Consider the following 24,925-nt stretch of genomic DNA (forward strand, 5'->3'; position numbering starts at 1 on the left):
TTAATTTTTATTAGAGATTAATTATTTGAAACTAGTTTCAAAACCACTGGCAGCGATGAGTTGTAGTTTCCAAATGTACAGCTTGAAGTCTATGGCATTTGAGGGATGGGACATCTTCCTAGCAGTGCAGATCTTAGTCTTTTTTCTGGTTGATTGTTGGAAGGGATTTGCACCAGTCTCCTGTTTCTTTTGTCAGTGCAGTGAGACTATGGAGGGATGGGGTGTGTATCCTATTATGAATCTCCTATTTTTTCTGTCTATATGTTTTGAGTATCGACTGTCAATTAATACATGCTGCTTATCAGAAACCAGATTCTAATCCAAGTTCCTGTTAGTATCTGTTTATAACATAATTAAAAGCAGCAGGAGAGATTAAAAGACCTAGCACCAAATACACTCTAATGTCATAGTAAGAACACTTCACTGAAAAAAAAATGGGTTGATCACCTTGGGAAGAAGCAAGAATCAAATTCTCATACAGCTACTACTTTAAAAAGCCTGGATTTTGAATTATCTAGCAGCAGTACATATTGTAGCCATTTCTTTTCTTTCCTTGTATGCCAGGTATGTGCCATTTCAGCCTGAATTAATGGGAAATTCTGAGAGAGAAATGGAAGAGGTCAAGAAAACAGAAGATAAAAAAAATATTTATATGCCTTTTGAGGACACTTAAGTAGAAATTGCAAGGTCTGTGAAGAGAGAAATACCTTAAAGAAATAGATTAGTGTTTGGGCCTGTAACTGTTTTGTTTGTTTGTTTTCAATGTTACACATTGTGGTAATAGTGGATTATGGCTAGTGCATGACATCTGAATTCTGGATAATAGAGAAATCAAATATTCCTCAGCATTTGCACAAGGCTTCAGAGAACTTCTGTAATCTTAACATATATAGATGAAGTGTGTCAGATTCTGTTCTGCTGCATTTTGCTGATAAGTGGGATGAACCATGCTGTGTTTTGGACGGTAGCATTCATGCCTTGGGTACTTTGTTTAACATTGATTCTGGTTTTCTTTCTGTACAAGAAGATTCTTGCTTGGGGAGAACAGGTAATAGAAAACAAAAAAGGCAAAGCATACAGATATATAAATGCAAAGCATGCAGAAATAAACAATTTTCTCCTTTTTTTCTGTAATGCTTTCAACCTGAAGTTTTTCTTCTTCTCAGTCAAATTATTTTGACTGCTTCTCTTTCCTTACATAACTTGGAGGACTAGAGATAGGTTCCTCCTCAGGTTTTATGCAGGATTCATATATAGAAGCTGAAGGAGACACTTCATCTTGCAGAATACCTTCTCATCTTGATAATGTCTCATAAATTATTCTTACCTGTCTTGGAGGATGATCGTGTAAGGCACTTGGACATCTCCACTAGAGGTCTTCTGTAGAGGCTCCAATTTGTAGGCCTTTTTCTGTCCTTTCCACTGCAGAAATGGAAAATCTCACCAGGAATGAGTTCTAGTTACATTCTTGGAAAGGAAACCTCCATTCTTGTTAGTTATGGATCTATGGCATGCTTCTGTACTTGCTCTTTCCTGTTCAGTCTCTCAGTCATCTTTTCTGATCTCTTCCCTTGTTTCCCATATTTAAGGTTGTTCTTCTTTAGCACACTTGGTTTCCAGATAATATTAGACAGATATAATCCTTGTGTCATAGTTTCTGAATAGTTACTTTTGAAGCTCTAATCAGGTTCAAACAAACTTAACAGATGTGGGAGACAGAAAAATCAAGTTTCTACAGCCTTACTGCTAAGGCACAGTTAGATGAATAAGGCCCACATTAACTCTTCCCTGATTTGTTGAACTAGAGCTTTCATCTGTTCCAGCTGTGCATGCATCTCAGAAAGATCTCTCCTGCCCATAAAGTGGGAGCCATTAACATCCGTTTTAATGGTTTGGGACAAAATCCTTTTCTTTTAACGTGTTCGTGTACTAGAAGGAAATGAGTGGACATTCACCCTGATCAGAAAGATCTCATGTAAATCTTACGCCTATTTTTTCCTACTAAGTAGTGGTATGTCTTTATGTACCTGCCTTACTGACTTCATCTTGTTTAGGTGCTGTAAACTCTCAAGAGGTGCTCAGCTTTTGTAGTCTCCCAAAAAGTCCTGTGATAAGTACAGCAGACTGTAAAATAGGAGAGCTGAATAGGTCTCATTTCTGGTTTGGTTTTTTTTTTAAAAGCTGTTTTTGTTCTCTCCATTGATTTTATCTTGTGTGCTATGCATGCACTTCTCTGTATATTTCTGCACACTTCATACTCCAGTGTGCATTCTTTCGTGGTTCATCAAAAAGTCTCTCACTATGCTCATTTTCCACATATGTAGTATTAAGTACACTACCCGTCTTGTGTCTTGCCTGTGATGGCTCCTTTTGCTGTTTTGTTGGAGTCCATGCAATACTGATTGTGTGTCCTTCAAGAACAGCATACATAGTAATAGAAGAAAAGTTAGCTAAGGACACTTGATGGCACCTTGGACTGGACAGTCAGTGTTGGGGAGGTGAGGCAAAGAGCCATATAGGAAATTATCTGGGATGCATCCTTATAAATCAGTATTGTTGTCTCAGTATCTCTGAACAGTTGTTATGGCTGAGATGTGCAATGTTTCAACTGAGTTCTGTACTGCAGCAGAAGCTAGTTTTCATGTCAAGTGAGGTGCTTACTTACACAGTGACTAACAGTAAGATTATAAAAACCAGGGAATTACTGGCTTTCATTTGCGCGTTTTAGACCAGTTTTAAACAAAATGTATTCTTTCTTCTGTTAGTATAATACATAAAAATAACTATACACATCCATGTGTAATGCCTATTCTACATACATATATATGTATACATGTATCTAAATTGTCATTTTTAACCCGAGATGTCCCGTGATATATTTTGGGGCTAAGTTTAAGATACAGTAGGTATTCAAAGCAGTTTCTTTGGAGTTTGCATGCCCCAGCCTCCCCCTAACTTCCCTGCGTACTTCGTCCTGTTCCCTCTTTACACGTGGAATTGGGAGCTTCTGAGATCTGCTCAGCACTCAGCCAAATGACGTAGGAGTGCAGCAGGTACCACGTTCCCGACACCGGGTTCTGGATTCGCGCTCGCACTTCGCTTCCGTGGGAAGAAGGCGGGAGCCTCGGCGCTCGCTGCCGGGCGCTATCCCAGGGGGCTGGGCCGGGCCCGGGGCGCCCCTTCACCCCTCGCCTGTCCCGTTCGCTGGTAGTTTCTGTCTGTTTTCGTGCGGGGGCGGCGTGGGCTCCCCGTTTCCCGTCGGGAAAACCCCAGGATTGAGGTGCTGGCGTTGTGTCGCCCGCAGGCTCCTGGCAGTGTGGGACGCAGCGGGGAAAGGCGGACGGCGGCGCCGGCAGCCCCGAGGCGGCCCGGGCGGGCGGAGCCGTGCCCGGCGCTAGGACCCAGCAGGTCGCCAGGCGGCTCTTCGCTCCGGATCACAAATTCGTCGTGACTCAGTCTCTGCTCGGCGCGGAAGCGGCGGGAGCAGGTCGGTGTCCTACGTCTATCCGGCCGTGTTGGGGTGCGTGGGGGCACGAGAGACGGAGCGGAGCGGGCACAGCCGCGCCCCTTCCCTGGCCCGGCCTTCCCTCATCTCCGCCCGCCCCCGCCCGGGCCCTGCCGCGCCGCCAACCGCGACCGCCTGTTGTCTGCTGTTTTCCAGACAGGCAAGATGGAGTACGAGTGGAAACCCGACGAGCAGGGGCTCCAGCAGATCCTGCAGCTGCTCAAGGAGTCCCAGTCCCCGGACACCACCACGCAGAGAGCCGTGCAACAAGTATCCTTGGCCGAGGCTTGCGGGGCCCCGAGCGTGGGCCGGGGGCGGGCGGGGGGAGTGTGGCCTGCTCGGCAGTGGGGTCGGCGCTGCGGCAGCCGGGCCTGCCCGGCTCGGCGCGGCCGCGGAGCCGCCGCAGCGCGGGGGCCGAGCCCCGGCCGGAGCGGGCGGCCATGGCGCGGCGTTTGAACCGCCCAGGCGGCCTGTGGGCCGCGGGGCCGCCTTCACCCGGCGGGCGCCGGGCACCTGTTGCGAGCCCAGAGACAAGGGCCGCGTTGGGTATGGCCGTGGGGGACTTTTTTAAATTTAAAATTTACTAATTTATTTTCAAAGCCTGTGCTCCGGCGCGGCTCCGCCGATATCCGCGGCTCTTTCGGGTTCCCCCGCCCGGCCCCAGGGCGGCCAGGCGGGAACGGGGGCCTGGGCCCGGCGGGTCCCGCCGAGGGGCCCGGGGTGCCCGGACGGTGTTCCTGCCGCCCCCGCGGCAGAGAGGGGCCACAGAGCCTCTGGAAGTCGTCTGCCGCCGGGATTCGAGGGGAAAGCCTTAGCTGGTGCGGGTGGTGCCGCCGGCAGAGCCGCTGTCTGCGCGCCCTCGTGGGCCTGCCGGCTCTGACACTGCGCATTTTGGTACGTGGTGAGGATGTTTTGATTTTCCTGGAAGCCTTGTTCCTGAGACTCGGGTCGTTAAAATTCACGAAAAAGGGGAGGTCTGCTGTATGTAGCTTCTCGTACTGCTTTGCTGTACGTTAGGTGTTGGTGGTGTAGATTGATGATTTTTTTTTTTTTTACCCTCGCTCCTCCTCCTCCCCTCCCCCCGGCCTGCCCCCCCCCCCCCCCCCCCCGCCACCTCCGGTCACTCTTCATTGTAGAAGCAATGAATAGCGAGGTTTTAAGGAGCAAGGATTGGGAGAGCAGAATTTTAAATTAAGACTAATAGGAGCATAGGCCTTAAAAAAATGAAGGCCTCATCTATTGTCTCCTGCTCTTTGAGCTAGCCATAAGTACTTTGAAATTTGTAGAAGTGCTGAAATTCTATGAAGGATATGAGTTTATTATCTGGCTATCTTTTTATTTAAGGCATTTTCTTGAAGGTCTCCACAGTAAACAACGGAATTTATTTAGTTAGGTAAGAACATACACGCGTCTGTATATATTTATATTAGGAGTTTAACTTTAAGCCAAATTTGCTCCACTTCTAGACTTTTGTAGCAAATGCAGTAAATTTGAGGAAGACTTTTACTCCTGTCTGAAAGGTGAAGGTCAATTTCATCTTGATCATCCGGTTCTATCAGCTGTGTTCTTAATTTTTAAGATATGATTGCTTTCTTTGAAAAATCTTAAACATAAAAGTCTAAAGAAGTAGTGTTCTGCTAACGCCCTAAGCTTAAACCAGTATTTAGTGTTTAAAATATCAAAGTGTTTATAGGAACAGTGTTTATAGTGTAGCTTTAGTGTAAAATTGTGTTTTAAAGCTTTGCTTCAAATAATTGAATCACATCTGGTTTGTTTATTGAGCTATAGCATCATATTTGCAGTATGGGCAGTATAAGTGGTGCTGTCTGTCTTGATGTATAGAACTTGACTGAATAGAAGTCAACTGATGCTTGGAATTCTTCAGTAATAGTGAAACCTCCCTGCTGTGTTCATACCTTTGCTTTCCAGTGGGTCCTCATATGTTGGCTCATAAAGGTTAGAGAAGTGGGATAGTTTTAGCAGTGTACTGTATATCAGTTTGGGGAAATTATCTAATACAACTTGACAGACCATGTCCTATAATTTAAAAAAAAAAAAAAAAAAAAAAAAAAAAGAAAAGAAAAAAAAAGTGATGTCTGTTGTATTCTAGGATGCTGTTTAATAGCATGTCCAAGCACGGTTGTGATTAATGGTTTCAAAAATACTTAGTCTATAATTTTTTGTAGAAAAATTAAAAAGCTGTGTGTTTATTCTGTAATGTTGTTTCTTTATGATGCTGTTTTAGCACACTTGGGTGTTTGGATGTCAAATACAATGAAGTGGAAAGTATAGGTGAGCTAAAAACCTTTGTTAGTAAAGTTATAAATTGGTATGGTTTCAAGTTTTTTTCAGATTAATTTTTTGTATGTTTCATGGAATAAAAAAGGAAAAGTTGAGTGGGAGAAGAAGTTGTTTAGAAAAGTGGTCTAAGAGCTGGTCTTCATTTCTCTAGACCAGTTAAGTGTTTTCTCATAAGTTTCTGTTAAATACTGCTCTTTCTTTTCATTCTTTTACTTTCTGATAGTTTTTGATGCATTTGACTACATGGTTGGTAATGTTCAGCTGCCTGTCCCAGTGATATTACAGATATTTTTAATTAATTTTTATGTCTGTCCATGGATTATTTTTCAGTCTTCCCCATGACTAAAAGCTATTGCTTCAGTAAGAAAATTACAGAAACTGTTTTTAGGTTGTTCTCTGTACATCGTGAGCTTATGGTCACAGCTGGTTGAAGTGATGTAGCAGTACATAACAAATATAACAATCTTGGTATCCAGAAAGCTGTGAATGTTGTATGTAAAGATTCAACTTTCCTTAACAGTTTCTCTCTTCAGAAACTAGAACAACTCAATCAGTATCCAGATTTCAACAACTACCTGATTTTTGTTCTTACAAAATTGAAGTCTGAAGGTAAGTTCTTGAGATAGTGACTGTTTTATTTTACTTCTTTGCCTTAAGTATTATTTCACTTAAAAGAAATAGAAAGCTGACTCTAGTCAGTTTGCTGGTTGATTGAGTGTCCATGGTCATGTAGAATTCACCTGTGCACTCAGTGGTCTTTCTGGGGGAAAACATCTGATAACTTAATGGTAGCTGCAGTATCAGCCTTAGAATGGAATCCATTCTAAATGGCCTATGAAATCTTCTGAGAAATGTTAGAGCATCATACCTCTGTTAGACTGCAGTAAAGTTGTGGAACAACTGTGATGAATCATGACTACATACATTATAAAACATACTGCTAAGTTCAATTATCTCCATAGTAATGAGACTGCTAAATACTTCAAAGACTACATATTTAGAATTGTCCAAAGATGTCTGTCATAATATTCATTCTGAAGATTTAATTGTAGTAAAATACAGTTAGAAATCAGTCACGTAGTTTTATTGTTATGGACATTACAGTACGGACTGTATATGGCATAGTGTGTAGCCTCTGCCAGCTGGTAAATTCAGCCAATTCCTTTGTGATCTGGGTGTGTGAAAGATTGTCTTTTCAGTGTACTACAGTTTTGAGTTGTCTTTGATAGAGAAAGGAAATTTGTTTCAAGATCTGCTTTAGCACATCTGTTTCTTTACATTTGTTTGTAATCATGTTTGGTTATTTGGGTAGTTTTCTAGGTTTTTTTCCTTTAGTGGTTTGCTACTCAAGCTTTTTCTGCATTTTGGTGTTTCACATCTGTTTGTGAATGCTTGCTTTTTCCCTTTGAAATAGATTTTAATTATGTCTGGCTCTGTAACGTTCAAAGAATTGTCAAGAACATTTGTCTACATTTTAAGCACTGTTTTGGTATCAGCCTACTTCAGGAGAAGGGACACAGAGGAGTATGAAAACATATTTTCCTGTTTGAATGCTAGAGTATATCTATGCTTTTGTGTGTCCTGTGTAGGAAGTCACCTAATAATCTGTAAAGTCTTGGGGGAGTACCTTAAGTCTAAGAGCATTTTCAAGACTTGAGCCAGCCAGGATACCAAATCCTTGAATAAGGTGCCAGTGTAGATAACATGTCCTTTATACCATTACCAGAAAAATTTAAAGCAAAGCAATTCCAGTAGTAAAGATATGGAATCTGTACGAAGGACAAAAGGACGTGACAAAAAGGATGTTTCATTTTGGTTTTGTTTGTTTGTTTGTTTGTTTGTTTGGGTTTTTTTGTCCACAAATTTGTTTTCTGACACTAACACGACTTCCTAATTTCGCTTTCTTCATTCACCATTTGAGCCTGAGGTTCTAGATTATCATAGATGTTTGGTGTTAGTGATGTGTCAAGATCTGTCTTCCTAACAGAACTGTTTTGGTTATTCAGTAGTCATTTTTTCCCTTCCTTATGTTTAATCACATCAACCTCTGTAGAACTGGATAAATAGTAGGAGATGCTTGCTGTTACAAAATGGTTGTGTAAAGATGTTTTATCTGAGGGGAAAAAAAGCAGGTTCCGGCAGGTTGAGGGGCCAGATTGGGAAGAAGTAGCAAGTTGGCTTCCAGGGAGAGGTGTTTTGGATCAGATTACCCTGATACCTCTCACAAATACATCAGGTCTTTTGTGAGACTGTTAAAAGGCACCTGTTACTTTGGTGATGCTCTTGTCCTTCATCATGACATTTTTAGGGTCATAACCTTTTATCCAAAGCAACTATTTTTTAACTTAATATTTCTATTTCTAGAAATATGCAGAATATTGAAGGTACCATAACCAAGACTGCTGTTGGTATTTTTCATAGTGTTTGCCAAAACCTAAATTCTAAATTTGCAAATTCTCTTGCCTTGCTTAGGTAGGACTAATGAAGAATGGCAGAAAACTGTTGATTGGATTTGCTTTGAATCCAACTAGCAGTCCTTCACCTTCCCTCATGCTCAAGTGAGGTGATGAGACTGTTGGAACTGCTGGTCAGCAGCTGCAATATTGGATAGATTCATCCCAGTAGATCCCTGTCTTCAGTATGACTGAGAAAGCTTTCTGTTTTTTTCCCCTCCTGAACCAGGTTCTGTTGGCTCTCTGTCTCTACAGCCTTGCCACACACCAAAGCGTAGATATTCGTACTGTTAGAAGTTCATGCTTTTGTTGTGTCCATACTATTCCAGCAGAAGGAGCAATGAAAATAGGCTCATGACATCTCTGACAGCTTATTCAATAGAAATTAAGTTTTCAGTCCACGGGGAGAAGATCCTGGCTTAGTAGCAGATGGAACTAAGCTTTGATTCTGTGTTTGCTACTGTTGAAACTTCTTCTCAGAAAATGGTGCTCAAGGATACATTTAGGAGACCACTCCTGAATGTGGGAATTCTGTCATTTGATTGGTTGAAATGTGTGTTAAATAGTATCCTTCTACTGCAGTGAAGATCACACCGATTGATCTTTGACCTGAGTTTTACACCTCTGTGGACAATTAACTTTGCAAGAGAACTTCTTTTGTAACTGTAGCCCTTCTTTTGCAAAACTGGCTTTCACTAATGCCTGCCTTTAAGATACTTAGGTAACCCTTATGTGTAGGAAATTTGCTTTGTTTTAGCTTTGTTACTGTTCAGTTGAAAGAAGTGTTACGTTCTTTTCCTCTAGTTTTAGTTCCATCAGGCTTCTCTTCTGGAATGCCTGTGACTTACTGGTTTAAGACCTATGGTGGTAATCCTATGTATAAGTAGAGGTTTTCTTGGTTTTGTTTTTCTATTTTTCTGGGCCCTGTCAAAACATGTTAAGCTTGGGTCTTCCTGGAAGCAGGAATGCCCTACTGCCATTTCATCAGTGAAAATATATGGCCTACTTTGCTGCTACAGCATATGTACACCCCAGGTTTAATTCCTTCATTTCTTCTTTGTTTTTTGAGTTTGGTTATTTGGGGGTTTGGTTGTTGGTTTTTTTCTTGGGTTTTTTTTTTTTTTGTTTGTTTGTTTGTTTGGTTTGTTTTTTTGTTGGAGGGGCTTTTGTTGGGCTTTTTGTTTGTTTGGGATTTTGTTTGGGTTTTTTGTTGTTGTCTGGGATTTTAGGCTTTGTTTATTGAGGGTTTGTTTGTTTGTTTTGATTGTTTTAAAATTATTGTGCATTTCTAAAGATTGAGTTGGGAATCAGGATGAACCCAGTGTTAAAACTATTACAATATAAAACTTCTTAAGGAAACAGCATTCAGTTAAACAGTAGGCAGGCTGATGAAATAAAATAAGATCCCAAGCCATTAAAGCTTAAGATACAATCTCTAAAGTGTGCTTCCCACAAAGTATGGTGCTTAGAGATCTTCCTTAGGTAGGTAAGATGGAGTCCAGACTAACTGAAAAGTAGTCTGAATGAAAAAAAGGTTGTTTTGCTAATTTATCAGTAATTGAAAATATTACTAGTAGGTACTGTTAGTGTAGTTGTTCCTCCTTGGATTGGAAAGTAAAAAACCTCACAGATAATGTGGTGACACTGCCCTGTCCTTAGTACTTTGTTTGTGGATTTGTTCTTCCAGTGTCCCTTGAGGTGAGCTCAGAATCCTCTAGTCAAATTAATAATTTGTTATCTGGAGTGTTGTATGCATGTTGCTTCTGCTTCTCAGATAATTTTCTGGATTTTGTGTGGTTCACTGAAATAGTCCATTGCTACATGGAAGTATCAATTCTGCTTCTTTTATTGCTTTTTTCATTTAACTGCAGCTTCCCTTCTGTGATCAAAGTCATGCATCTAAATCCCCCTTTCCTTGTTTGCATTATTGCATCCCTAGTCCAAGTATGTTTCTTCGAAGGAAAGTTATGAGAATGTATTTTCCTAATTTCAGCCTCTTTGCTGTCTTGCTGAGGCCCATTCTAGTCTCTACTTAAGGTGTTTGTGGGCAGTTCTCCAAGATACATGAAGCCTGAGGCAGGTCAGAACCTCTGGATGTCATAATATGGACAATTCGTACTGCAAGCAGAAGTACTGAGTTTGTTTCAAGCTCTATTGACTGAAATTATGAGATTTCCAGAGTTGTCTGCATGAAAACTTGCTTTGTTTATGCCTTCTGCAAATCAATGTTTGTAAGATACTTCTTTCTCTATGCTAAAATAGACAGAAATAACACCCTTCTTAATTAGCATTGTCCTGTTGTAGGACAGTTTCATAAATTTCTTGGTGTATTCTGCTTAGTTTCAGCCCAGAATTACACCACACTTTATTTCAAACAGCATCCTGAACTTTGTGAACGGGACATGGATGTGGCTTGCACTAAATTATCAGAAGATGCTGTCCATTGTTATTCACTGGGACATGGTTAGCTTTGCATCATTTCTGTAAAGTTTTGCATTCATCTCCCCCTCTTGTCTGCCGAGTTCTCAGCAGGTTCTTGTGCTAATGGGAGAGTATTGAGGGAGGTGCATAATGGTGCTGATACTTTCTGCTGGCTTGTATAACTGCAGTTGTCAGTTCTGTTGCAGTTACACAATTGCGATCTTGTGAAGGTGCTTTAGTGACTGACTCCTCACCCCATCCAACCGTGGGAACTCTACTATTTGTTCTCCAGAGAGTGTTATCTCAGTGGGTTGATTGGTCACAGGCAATGGTGTAAGGCTATTACAGTCAAGGATCAGAGTCCTTAAAATGATCTTTTACTCTGAAGGTAAATGAGCTGAAACTGAGAACACTACTTTAGTACTGGTTTTGTCACAGGTTTTAAGGGTGGTCTTTTGAGCTTATTTCCAAAATACTTTGGATTTTTATCAACCAGTTGAAGATAGAAGAGCATGGTCTTAGCAGTTCTTGGTCTTGTTCATGTAATAATTGAGTCATTCAGAGTACTTTGATCTGGAACATTAACATGAGGACTGGTCCTGTCCCCACCCTACTCCCTCCCCTCCCTCCCTTCCAAGTTTTTGTTTCAACAGGACTTTTCACAGATGGAAATTTAAGTTCTGGTAATCATGACGCTAATAATTAATCTAGTTTTGCACATACAATTTGAAACAGCTTTTTATAAGATGTTGCTGGAATTCGAAATGGTCATGTGGGTTTGATGGGAATGTTTTTTGATGAGTCTTGAAATTTAAACTTGACCCAGAGAGCAGTTTTCATGAACTCATTCCATTAGGATCTTTATTGACCTGTTGGTGTTGAAAGATAATGGAAGCTGAGCAAGAAAAAGACCATGGTATGAGATTGTGTCAATTTGCAAGCTACCCATTTCAAGAGGACATCTTTGATGAGACAGATTAATACAGAAAAGTGATTCAGGAGCTTTAACGGTTAAATTAAAACAAAAGCTCCCCTACCACTTCTACCCAGTACAGTCACCCTACATATCATTATTAAATATACAAAAATAATTGCCAAGCAATGAAGCTGATTGCATTACCATTCAGAAATCAAGTCAGATTAATGTGCCTTTATAGTTTAAAATGCTGCATACCCTACATAGTGGCCTACTTAACAACAGCAAAGCATTTTCTTCTCTGAAGTTCAGATACATGAGGAATTACAGAAAGACTTTACTTTTATTAATAAGTGCATAAATCTAATAGTTGAATTGCCTAAATATCTTAAGGGAAGGAGTAGAATTATGGAATATCCGTGAATTCACAAAGTCCATTGAGTCCAACTCCTGCATCCTCTGCACAGGATACCCCTAAAAATCACACCCTGTGCCTGAAACTGTTACAAATGCTTCTTGAACTCTGTCAGGCTCAGTTCTGTGACCACTTCCCTGGGGAGCCTCTATCAGTGCCCAACCACCCTCTGGGTGAAGAACCTTTGCCTGATATCCAACCTTAACCTCCCCTTACACAGCTTCAGGCCATTTCCTTGGGTCCTGTCACTGTCACCACAGAGCAGAGATCAGTGCCTGCCCCTGCTCTGCCCCTCACAAGGAAGCTGTAACTGCAATGAGCTCTCCCCTCAGTGTCCTCCAGGCTGAACAGACCAAATGACCTCAGCTACTCCTCATAAGGTCCAAGGCCCTTCACCATCCTTGTGGCCTCCTTTGGACACTCTGTATCCCTGCATTGGGCTGTTGTGGCACCCAGAGCTGCCCCCAGCACTGGAGGTGAGGCTGCCCCAGAGCAGAGCAGAGCAGGACAATCCCCTCCCTTGCCCAGCTGATGCTGTCCCTGATGTCCCCAGGACACGGGTGGCCCTCCTGGCTGCCAGGGCACTGCTGGCTCATGTTCAACTTGCCATTGCCCCGGACCCCCAGGTCCCTTTCTGTGGCACTGCTTTCCAGCATGTCATTCCCCAGTCTGTCTGCACATCCAGGGCTGCCCCATCCCCAGTGCAGAATCCAGCACTTGTTAGAACTTCGTTCAGCTGGTGGTTGTTCAGTCTTCCACTTTATTGAGGTCTCTCTGCAGGGCCTCTCCACCTTTGAAAAAGTCAGCAGCTCCTCCCAAGTCAGTATCATCAGCCAACTTACTTAGTATACATATTATGGGATAATTGATTTTGTAAGGTTAGTAAAAATTCCATGGCTTTCCCCAGTACGATCACTAATTATTCCTTTCCATGTTTCTTTAGGGATTTTGTAGTGCAGGTTTAAGGAAAGTCTCTCCTAACAGATTAGCTAACAGATTAACTCTTTATTTAGAGTCTTGAAAGAAACTGAATCAGTCTGTGGAATTGTTATGTGATTCAGTGCTTCAGGAACACTTTCCTGCAGTTCCTTGTTATGAACATCCAGAATCAAGAGTATGAAATTTCCATTGTTATTTTGTTCCTTGTCCCGGAAGCCCATACAAGGAAAGAGTTGCTATGTCATTTTCTGAAGCTCAAGTAGTCTTGGATAAGATCTATTTTTTCCTTAAAATAGATCTTTAGGTGTAAGGTGGAGGTATTTAATCAGCTGTTTCAAGCCTTTCCTTAATGTTTCTTTACAAGCTGAGTGTGGTTTCCTGTAATGGGTAATTCTTTGTATGCTTTATAAAAAAAGCAAGCTCTTATACTCTGTGATGTTTGGTTGTTTTTTTACATCAAACCGAAGTGTACTTAAAGTGCCAGTATCAAGCATTCCTATGGGGTGTTTTCCTACAGAAGCAAAAGTGTTGCCAGCGTTTCCAAAGGGATTCTGTTCACCAAGCAGTATTTGTTTTAATGCAGTTTAGAGGTGCCTCTTGTTTGGAAGGCTAGATGCTGGTGTCTGATTTAGGCTCCTAGGAAGCAGTCTCACCACCTCTTTCTAGATTTTCAGAATGCATACTTACTGTGAGGCATTAGGATGATGAAGCTTTTCAGCATGTATGTTATCTTGCAGTGCTGGGCCAGATGCAATTGGATAGCCCACCATTTTTATAAAGCCAGATCTTAAAGCTTTTTTTTTAAATAGAGGAATGCCCATTACTGCTCATGTACAAGTTAAAACATCTTTCCTTTAATGTCACAAGGGAGTGGAACCTAGAAGAAAAAACCCAAATACTTTTAATAATACAAATAATAATATCCACAGTATGTTTTACCAGCGTCAGAATTGAGTATCTTTACTGTCCATAGAAAAGGCACATCTTAACTCCACAGTTTCGTGCTAATACCAGTAATAGGATAAGCATTACTATTGCTTTTGCAAGGCATTTTAAACTCCTTTCTTCTCCTTTTATAATAACATAATACGTACTCTTCAGAACCCTCATGAAGCTTCAGGCCTTCTGCTTTCAGGCATTCAGGAGCAACTGTGCCATGACAGAGTTACATAATCAGAGAATGATGGTTATGATGGTTTGGGTTGAAAGGGACAGTAAAGATTAGCTCCAGCTCCCCTGCCATGAGCAGGGATGCCACCCCCTATATTAGATTACTCAGGGCCCTATCTAACCCTTGAATAAATTCAGGGATGAGGTGTCCACTACTTGTCTAGGCAACCTGGTTTTGTGCCTCACCACCCTCTGAGTAAAGAATTTCTTCCTAACATGTAATCTAAATCTCTCCTTGTTTAGTTTAAAAATTTTCTCCCTTGTCTTACCACCATCTGTCAGTGAAAAAAAGTTGCTCTCCCTCTTTTAAGTACTTAGAGGCAGCAATTGAGATCTCCCCAAAGTGTTCTCTTCTCCAGGCTTTACAACCCCAGGTCTCAGGCTGTCTTCACAGGAGAGGTGTTCCAGCCTTCTGATCATCTTTGTGGCCCTCCTCTGGACTTGGTCCAATGGGTTACTGTCCTTCCTGTGCTGGAGACAACGGAGCTGAATGCAGCACTTCAGGTGGAGTCTCAGAAGCAGAGAAAAGAGGGAGAGATTCCCCTCCCTCACCCTGCCAGCCATGCTGCTTTTGATGCAGCACAGGATGCCATTGGCTTTATGTAAGCACAGATTGTTGACTCATGTCCTGCTTTTCACCCTCTAGTTCTACACATGAGACTGCTCTCATGGCTTCTTCTCCCAGTCTGTACTCATATCTGGGTCTGCCCTGACCCAGGGGCAGCTCCTCTGCTTGGACTTGTTGAACCTCATGAGATTCCCATGGATTTGTTTCTCAAGCTTGTCCAGGTCCCTCTGGGTGGCATCACTTCCTTCTGTTGTGTCAACTGCACTGCTCAGCTTTGTGTCATCTGCAGACCTGCTAAGGGAGCACTCAATCCCAAGTAACAATGAATGCAGTCTGCACTCAGGCTGTGTAGGGAGTTTATAACTGCTTTGCCCTACAGCAGTTGTCTGCTTCATCTGAAGTGTCACACACTGACAGTTCAAGCAAGTGTAGATTCAACAGGACAAATTTTTAGTTTGATATGTCTAAGGAAAAAGCATTCACATAACTTCAAGCGATGGATGTTTTTCTCTGAATCAGTAGATGTGCTACGGATCAGAGAAAATTCTGACTGGCAAGCTGTAAGTCTCAGGAGCTTTGAACATTGCAAAATAATAAGAGCTCCCACTTTTCCTCACGTTCATTCCCCTATAAAGAAAGAAGACTGATGAAGTGGTAGGTAGAAACTGAAAACTGAAGAAACTGAAGATGGATTTATAGTTGCTCAGAAGAGCAGCATAGTCACCCAGCAAAGCATCTCAGATAAGTCTCATATTCACTGGTACTCTTAACCTTCCTGGTAAGAACCCTTGTGTAACAAAACACAAAAAAAGCCAAAAAAACCCCCAAAAACACACCAAAAAAAAAAAAAAAACCCCAAAAAACAAAACAAAAACAACAACAACCACAACAACAACAAAAAAACAAACCAAAAAAACCCTAAGGTGACATGAAAGTGTATTGAATTAAAAGCAGATCTCTGCTCTTTATTTTCCTATTTTAGCTAGATACACAGCTGCTTAGGAGGAACACTTCCAGTAGTGCCAAAACTATGTTCTGATGTTTACCAGAGTGCAATCCAATATAGCTAATTAAAATCTGATGATATTGTTCAGAAAAGTCAGCTAGAATGAAGGGAAGAAAATAAAATAAAGTAAGGAATTACACTGAGTACAGACTTAGGAAATAAACATGAGGAGGCTTTCTTTTCATAAAATGGTTCTTATAAGGGAAGAAGCTTTACTGGCTGTAAAAATATCAGGGAAACAAAGCCGTCAGGCCTTAAAACAGCATTTATGCTTGCGTGCTACTGCACAACTTTCTGTTAAGCTATACCTATAGGGTATAGACAGAAGGAAAATTAATCAAAATTTGCACTGTGCAATACCCTGTACAACACCAGTGTTGTATCCTGCATTTTGTGTTTCCCAGTTCTCAGCAGTTTGAATAGGATTCTGAATTACTCATTTTGATAACACAGCCTTAGTTTACTCAGTCAAGTAATCCTTGTCAACCAACAGCTGACATTCAAGTGACAGATCATCACATATTTTAATATATAAGATTCACCTTTGATATATCCAGAGAGTGACAAAACCTCTACTCATCTGACGAGGCAGTTTCTTCAGATAGATTAATGACTCTAAATCTGTATTCATTCACTGCCAGATGCTGACTAAGCAAGTTCCATTGGTACCATCGTAATTTCCTTTTCCTATGCACTTGATTAAGTACAAAAGTCCATGTTGTCATCCTCCTCCCAGCCCTCAAAATGTAAATGCCAGAGTCATTACATTACTTTTAAAATGTTCTCGAACTACAGCACTGTTCTACATTTGCTGTATAGTTCAGGACCTTGTAGTAACTCTTGTTTTCATAACACTGAATCCCTGTTTCTTACTAGTGGTTACTCTGCTCTTGATACAGTTCAAGGAGTGGTTTAGCTGCTGAATCAGGAGACAACACATGAGACTACATGAGAGAGGAAAAGTGCTGGGACAACAAGGTTGTGGAGATTTGACAGAGAGGCTGAAAGTAGAAGTGAAACCAGGAGATGAGTTCTTTAACCTTTTTTATGTCTTAACCTTTACAAGTCTGTAGAGATACACAGAATTTGGCATTCTGATTGACGTGTGGTAATTATTAGCTGGAATACAAACCCTTCTGAAACTAATCGTAGTGGCTGTAATTCCCTTCCTCATCTGGACGTGGGAGAGAGAATATAACACAAGCCTGTGGATTGTGAGATAAGGACAGGGAGAGATCATTCAGATTACTGTCACAGACTTGGGGAAATAGTTTACTCTATGACCAATCAAATCAGATTAGGGTTATGATAAATAAAGCCAAATCTTAAAAATACTTCCCTTCCTGTAGGGCCAACTTTACTCCCATTTTTCTCTCCCTCCTCTCCCCCAGTGATGCAGGGGGACAGGAAATGGGGTCTGTTGTTAGTTCACCACATGTTCTCTCTGCCACTCGTTCCTCCTCACAGGGAGCACTCCTCATACTTTCCATTGTTCCAGTGAGAGGTTCCCTTCCTTGGAAGACAATCCTCTGCAAGCTTTTACAACATGAGTCCTTTCCACAGGGTGTAGTTCTTCACAAATTGCTCCAATGTGGATCCCTTCCATGGAGTGCAGTCCTTCAGGAACAGACTGCTCCAGTGCAGGCATTGACTCCTTCAGGCATCCATCTGCTTTAGTGTGGGATCCTGCATGGGCTGCAGGGGGACAGGCTGCCTCATCATGATCTTCACCACAGGCTGCAGGGCAATCTCTGCTCCAGCAGCTGGAGTATCTCATGCCTCTTCTTCAGTTACCTTAATGTCTGCAGAGTTGTTTCTCTTACATATTCTCACTCCTCTCTACTCTGGCTGCAATTGTTCTTGTAATTTTTTTGCTTTCGTAAATCAGGGAATCATAGAATTTGCTGAGTTGGAATGGACCCATCAGGATCACTGAGCCTAGCCAGCCCTGCACAGGGCGCCCCAAGAATCACACCGTGTGCCTGAACCTGTTACCCAAATGCTTCTTGAACTCTGTCAGGCTTGGTGCTGTGACCACTTCCCTGGGGCGCCAATTCTAGTGCTCAGCCACCTTATGGGTGAAAAACCTTTTCCTGATATCAAACTTAAACCTTTCCTGATTCAGCTTCAGTCCATTTCCTCAAATTGTGTCTTGAGAGAGAAGAGGTGGGCACCTCCTCCTCTGCTGTTTTCCCACTCAGCCTTGGCCAGCAGCAGGTCCATCTTGGAGCCATTTGGCACTAGTTCTGTTGAACCTGTGGGACACTTCCTGTAGCTTTTCAGGGAAATCACCTCTGCAGGTCCCTCTCTGCTACCAAAACCTTGGCACACTCAGATGTACTAACAAGTTTCTTTTTGGTCAGCAGTTCAATACTCCTCCCGTATTGTCCACAGATCAATTTTATTTACACAATCATCTTAAGGAGCATAACTTATTTAATAAATATGTAAAACTCGGTATCAGCAGAACATTTCCAGCTTTGTTTTCGTCTCTTACAGACATTCCTAAGCTTAGGCAATTGAGTTAAATTATTTTCCATGACTCACATAAGTCAATGGAGAGCACTGATTAACTTCAGTCTAGTAACTACATTTCAAGGTCACTTATGTGTTGACATACACTGAATGTTTTGAAATACCATCACTCCACTCCTGATGTGACAGTAACCATATCCATTTAAGTGTTTATCCATTTAAGTGTTACACTTAAGGCATAGTCCAGTTTAAAAGAAAAAAAAAAAAAAAAGAGGCAGATTTTTTTTTCTGGTAGGAAACTTGAGAAGCTGTTTTTGTGCTGTATTCTTATATATTGGGACAGAAGAAATTATTCATTTTCTGCTTCCCATATTACACAGTTGCGGTGGGATTCTTATTTTTTTGGTTTTATCTCTTTTAACAGTCAGTCTTACTGACACATGGAAAATCTTCATGTGCAACAGTAACACTAGTCATTGTCAATACACATTTTATATTTGTACATAGTAAATCCATATCGATAGTTAAAACATAGAATATTTATTAGCTTATTTCTGAAAAAGACGTTACAGCTCTCAGGTGGAAGGTAGTTTTGCCTTAGAAAGTCTCACCCTCACATCTAATGTTGCTAATACCACAAGATACCACAGCAAAATATAGCCATGCTTATAAATCATTATATCACAGCTTGTGAATGGACAAATGTTCTCATTCCACTCACTCAGTCCTTTTAGCAATCTAGCAAGTTATGTTTGACCTGCTGGTCAAAGTAAAGGGCGAAAAGGAAATTTGCAGACCATAGAAGTAGGGGCACAGTGCAGGAAAGACAAGGAAGAGGTCTAGAGGTGAGCCACAAAGACCATCAGAGAGTTGGAACACCTTTACAATAAGAAAAGGCTGAAAGAGCTGGTGTGATCCAGCATGGAAGAAGGAAGACTTTGAGGAGATCTTAATGCAGCCTTTCAATACCTGAAAGAGGGCCTATAGGAAAGATAGGGACAAACTTCTTAGCCAGGCTTATTATGATAGAACAAGGTATAATGATTTTTAAAAAAGAAGGTTGGTTTAGATTAGATGTATGGAAGAAGTTTTTTACAATGTGGGTGGTAGAACACTGGAACAGGTTGCCTAGGAAGTAGTGAATGCCTCATCCCTTTAAACATTCCAAGTGAGATTGGGTGGGGCTTTGATCAACCTGATTTAATTGGACACGTTCTTGCCCATGGTGAGGATGTTGGATGAGATAACCTTTTTAAGGTGCCTTCCAACCCAAGTCATTCTATGGTTCTAAAAGGCATGGTGAAACATAGCTTACCTGGGCTTGCAAGGTGTAATAAAAACCTTGTTGCTTTCACACATGCATCCTTTGTCATACAAACCCTCGGCAGTGGAAATATGACTGTTGAAGGACACACTTTGGTTCTTAAAAGCACTGCAGTAACCCTAAAATAATTTGTGTAATGTGGTTGTGCATGCATTTTCTCTGTTACTAAAATTTGGAAGTAGTATGAGAATCTTTAAACAGAATTGAAAATTTACTGTCAAACAAATGATAATTGTTATATGGTTTTATTTTAAAGTGAGGCAGTGTGAGAGTGGAATCTTCAGCTGATGAACTGAATTGGCACCAAAGATGATACCAAATGCTAGAGGTCTGCTTCACATTCCTTCTTTTTCTTGTACTATATGTTCTTGTCAACTCTGTACTTCCAAGTTGACTGAGACAAAAGGGGACAAGACTGAGCTTTTTTGATGGCAGAAGCATATGGCTGACAGAACTAATCACAAAATCTATGAAGACTGAGGAGTGTCTTACTCAGCTCTTAAACCATCTGCCTGTAATTTTGGTGTTACAGCAAGAATTCCATACAGACCTAAATTACTGTCTTCTGATGGTGTAGCTGTTAAGTTGTTGAACACCCTGGATTCCATAAATAACCTTGTCCAGTCATATCTGAATTTTTTTCTCAAGCTAAGAGTTTAAGATGCAGTGTTATTAATTTTTTTTAGTGCTTGGATATCAGTTCTGGGCTGCTTCTCTCTCAAGTGGTTGGTGTTTGTTTAGCACAAAGTCCTTGGTGATTTCTGCTTGTCACTCAATCTGTTAATAATTGATTTTGCCTTTTTTAAATTTTTTTCTTCTTTTTCTCATTTTGTTACGTCTTTTTCATTTGTCGGAGATGCCACTTCCATTATGAATCCCATGGAATCTTTGTTGCAGGTACATGGGATAATCACTTTCTATGAAGAATAGTTTTTTTGTTATCTTGGCTAAAAGAATGGATTAAAGATATTTCTTACTGGTGCATACCATAGAATAGTTTGTGAAGAAAAGAAATGAGCCTGAAGTGTCACCTTCATGTGATTTTTCTTTTTATCTAAACTGATTGACAAATCTGTTTTTGACAAAAGGAACGTGTAGATAATGTGTAGGTCTCTGTTTGGTTGAATTGAAGCTGTCACTTCATCTCTTTTGTAGCTGTAGCCAGGCATTCTAATGGATTAATGTTTTTCCTTAATGCAGTGTTCAATATTTTCATTCTAGAGTTTATCCTAATAGTGACTAGCCTACTATATTCTAATCAGACTTTGGTTGTCACTGATTTCTTTCACACCAAGAAGATAGTGCTAGATGATGGAGAATTAGAATAACTATTATATTTGGTGTCTGTGGCTGCTAATGATAATGATTTTTTGTGGTTTGCAAAAGTTTTAAAATGTGGAAATTAAAGGAGAATTCCTTTGGCTTCTTTCCTCCTCAGGCACAATTTTAAATCATTGTAGTATTTCATTAATTGCTTGAAGGTGTGTCTACCTGTCAATGGATGACAATTATGTAAAGCAATAAGAGTCTGACACACTTTATTGGAACATGAATTGATGTGAAGATTTTACTTGTAATTCAGAGATTATCTCAAAATTACTTGATTTGACTTGCCAAGTAACTTGGTAATACTTGTGATGGCTCCCGGCTAAGTTGTGAGGTTGAGAGAAGTTTGTCCACACATACAATCTTTAGTTTTTTATTTTAAATAATAGACCCTTTTCCCCCTCCTTCTCCCAGAAACAGTAGTGATGTACAAGTGAAATGAGTTTTATTTTTATGTTGTTTAGAAGTTGGTATTTAAATCATATAGTGTAGGTAAAGTTGTAGAATTGGCTCAAATATGTATTCATTGGGTGGCTTCCTGGTTTATAAAGTTACTGAACTCTGAAGAGCGTATTTGTTTCTATACTGATACCTTTGTAGTTCCAGAGCATTCTATCCAATACTTCTTTTGAAGAACTGAAATGTGAACATAGAAGACAAGATTATAAAGCGTATGGAGGCATTCCGGTTTTGGCACTCAAAACCAGTTGATTAAAATGAATTTTGATTTCTGATCAGGCAAGGAATCCCCTCTCTTGTGAAAAGCTCTGTTTTTCTTCCGACTGCTATAAAGTGTCCAATGTCCGTCAGCCAGCCATCAGTTAGACATTGCAGTGTTGTGAGAGTCTTGGTGTTGTGGTTGCAGTACCTTTAGTTTGGAAGTACTTTATATTTGAAAGTTGTATCTCTTATTTTGCTTATCTTTATTTCTGTTGGGTTAATAGTAGTTTTGAAGGGCTGGAATAGATCCATGTGTAGACTAATGCTTGGCATAAAGGAATTCCTTATTTTGCCCAAATCAGCACTTCATCGAAAAAATTCAACGAGTGGCTAAAATGCTGATTAAAATTAGCTTCCAGTGCTATTAGGGTTGCTGTAAACTGTAAATTTAAATTTGTTTATAGTGTAAACTAACCCTTTTTATATAGAGCATTCAGATCTTTCACCATATCTCAGATGTAATACCAAGTTACTTGTGCCTTTGGTTGAGAATGAAACATGAATCTACTCCATTATAAATGAAAAATCTAGACTGTTCTTTTTCCATTCCTCTGCTTGGCCCAGTAACTTAGAGCAAACTCAGTGAACAGAACTCAGACCATTGCTTGAACTTAAATTCTTACTCAATTCAAGTCAGTTCTGGTTGCGTTTATTTTATAGCTCAGACTGTGTAACCCTTTCCTGTTAACATTGTCTAATATAGTTTTTTTCCCCTGCTTCCTCTAATAATTAATTTAATAGACCGGCATTTTGAATTTCTAAAGGTATTAAAGTACCATACTTCATAGAAAAATTGAACACTATATTTGTGTGGGAATAGGGGTAGAGGTTTTACTGCACAGTCCCTACATCACTTCTATACCTTACTGTAGTGAAACTAGGTTTGTCACCAGTTTTGTACAGTATCAGTATTGCAGCAAGAGCCTATCAGTATAATCAGAATGTCTGAATGTCTTTGTCTGACAAATGTCTTTAATGAGTTTCCTGTATCATGTGACTTCAGATCTATTCCTTGCCCATATATCTATTCAAAACTTTCTCTTAAAATGTAGAGTTTATAATCCAATACTCTAATTTTGAATGAACAGAATCAAAGTATCACAGAATCAGAAATATGCTGAAGTTGGAAGTGACCAACAAGGATCGCTAAGTCCAACTCCTGCCTCTGCACAGGATACCCCCAAAAATCACACCATGTGCCCGAGAGCATTGTCCAAATGCTTCTTGAGCTCTGTCAGGCTCGGTGGCAAGCCTCTACCAGTGCTCAGCCACCCTCTATGTGAAGAACCTTTCCCTGATATCCAACCTTGACCTCTCCTTACACAGCTTCAGGCCATTTCCTTGGGTCCTGTCACTGTCACCACAGAGCAGAGATCAGTGCCTGCCCCTGCTCTGCCCCTCACAAGGAAGCTGTAACTGCAATGAGCTCTTCCCTCAGTGTCCTCCAGGCTGAACAGACCAAATGACCTCAGCTACTCCTCATAAGGTCCCCTCGAGGCCCTTCACCATCCTTGTGGCCTCCTTTGGACACTCTGTATCCCTGCATTGGGCTGTTGTGGCACCCAGAACTGCCCCCAGCACTGGAGGTGAGGCTGCCCCAGAGCAGAGCAGAGCAGGACAATCCCCTCCCTTGCCCAGCTGATGCTGTCCCTGATGTCCCCAGGACACGGGTGGCCCTCCTGGCTGCCAGGGCACTGCTGGCTCATGTTCAACTTGCCATTGCCCCGGACCCCCAGGTCCCTTTCTGTGGCACTGCTTTCCAGCATGTCATTCCCCAGTCTGTCTGCACATCCAGGGCTGCCCCATCCCCAGTGCAGAATCCAGCACTACCCTTGTTGAACTTTATATGGCTGGTGATTAATTTGTGTGCTCTGAACCTGAAAAGGTGAATTGATGGATGTAGGTGGAAGGAGAGATAAGGAAATAAAGATTAATATCTGTATATAAGCTTTGATCTTGTGCCATTGTTCTGGAAATCTGCCTTATTTATGTGAGTTGATTGAAGATTGACTGTAATTACTTTCTGTTGCAGATGAGCCAACACGTTCCTTGAGTGGTCTTATCTTGAAGAATAATGTAAAAGCACATTTTCACAACTTTCCAAATGGGGTAACTGACTTCATTAAAAGTGAATGTCTGAACAACATTGGTGATTCCTCCCCCTTAATTAGAGCTACTGTAGGTAAGTTTCTTCTAATGCTGTCCTCTGCATATTGGAAATGTTTCTGATATGGGTGAGTGCTGTACTAGGGACATAGAGAGTTACTAAATTCATAAAATTGTTTGTTTGTCTTAATTGTCAAAACCTCACCATGGTTCAATGAAATTTTTCTTTATTGTGAATATAAGGATGTCATGGTCTAGATTCCTGTTATCTTAGATGTGATGTTAGCAATTCAGTTCATATCTCTTGAAAGGTAACTGAATATAAGTTTTTTTGAATCTGCTTAAATTGAGCTTGCTGCCAGCTTATGTACTTAGAAACAGGAACACAGTAGAGATCTGACTTAAGAACTATTGCAGTACTCTGATTCCATCAATGAAATGCTTCTGTTAGCTGATTTTCTACACTCCACCCACTATATGCACACATATGCACCACCCTTCAGGGAATCATCATACCATGCATAAGATGTTCATGTAAAGAACTTCTGTCAGAAAACAGTAGATAAAGTGTAGTGTATAGAACTTCATAGCATCATGAAATGGTCTCAGAAGAGACCGTAAAGATGATCTAGTTACAGTGAGAAGTTTTATTTGTCACATGAATTTTTGATTTTGTAAACCTGTTGTTTTGATACACATATTTCATAAAATACAAATGTTTGTATTATATACATCATTATATACATGTTCTATATGTATATTTATATAATTTTTACTTAGTTCAAGGTAAAGTTGCTTTTCTGTCTGTTCTTTGATGGTACCACTTCCTCCAATGTTGTAGTAATTTTCCTGGTCTGCTCAAAAACAAAAAAAAACATAAAATATGTATTTGAACACTGAAAATGGATATGGGTGTCAGTTCAGAAAGAAATTCAGCTTCTCTCAGTTGACTCCTCTTATAAAATAATCTACCAGTTACTGTTTAGAGTAATTTGCTTTTTCTATAGGATTCCTTCTCCAGGCATTCAGATTATGGATTTAAGACTAGAGAAAATTACTAATTTTGTAATTTTCCTGCTGTCTTGGCAGTTGTGAAGCTGCTTTACTATGAATTCTGTTACTGACCAATGTTCCTAATGAGAGTAGAAACAAGTCTTTGAGAAGCAGGTACTCTTTGAATTTCAGGTTGTCGATGTCATGCTTACTTCTTTGTTCACAGGAGTTTTCAGTGGAGTACAATGCAGCTAGCTAAGGAACATATTCCAGCTCCCTTTGCTGTC

At 40.6% G+C, this 24,925-nt stretch overlaps 1 protein-coding gene across 2 annotated transcripts in view; it reads left to right on the forward strand.

Moving 5' to 3' along the window:
• The window catches only part of TNPO1 (transportin 1), a 73,544-nt gene that overhangs the window by 13,887 nt on the left and 34,732 nt on the right, over positions 1 to 24,925 (forward strand). Inside the window, exons 2-5 of one of the 2 annotated variants that reach the window (XM_066180726.1) lie at positions 3,305 to 3,487; positions 3,662 to 3,775; positions 6,340 to 6,415; positions 23,572 to 23,721. In XM_066180726.1, coding sequence (XP_066036823.1) covers positions 3,671 to 3,775; positions 6,340 to 6,415; positions 23,572 to 23,721 — 331 coding nt within the window. In that variant the 5' untranslated portion in view covers positions 3,305 to 3,487; positions 3,662 to 3,670. The remainder of the gene's footprint in view (positions 1 to 3,304; positions 3,488 to 3,661; positions 3,776 to 6,339; positions 6,416 to 23,571; positions 23,722 to 24,925) is intronic. The other variant, XM_066180728.1, reaches the window with a different exon arrangement.

The sequence above is a fragment of the Chamaea fasciata genome, unplaced genomic scaffold (genome assembly GCF_029207755.1).
Source record: "Chamaea fasciata isolate MVZ Bird 193981 ecotype frontalis unplaced genomic scaffold, bChaFas1.0.hap1 SCAF_4, whole genome shotgun sequence".
NCBI classification, from domain to species: Eukaryota; Metazoa; Chordata; class Aves; order Passeriformes; family Sylviidae; genus Chamaea; species Chamaea fasciata.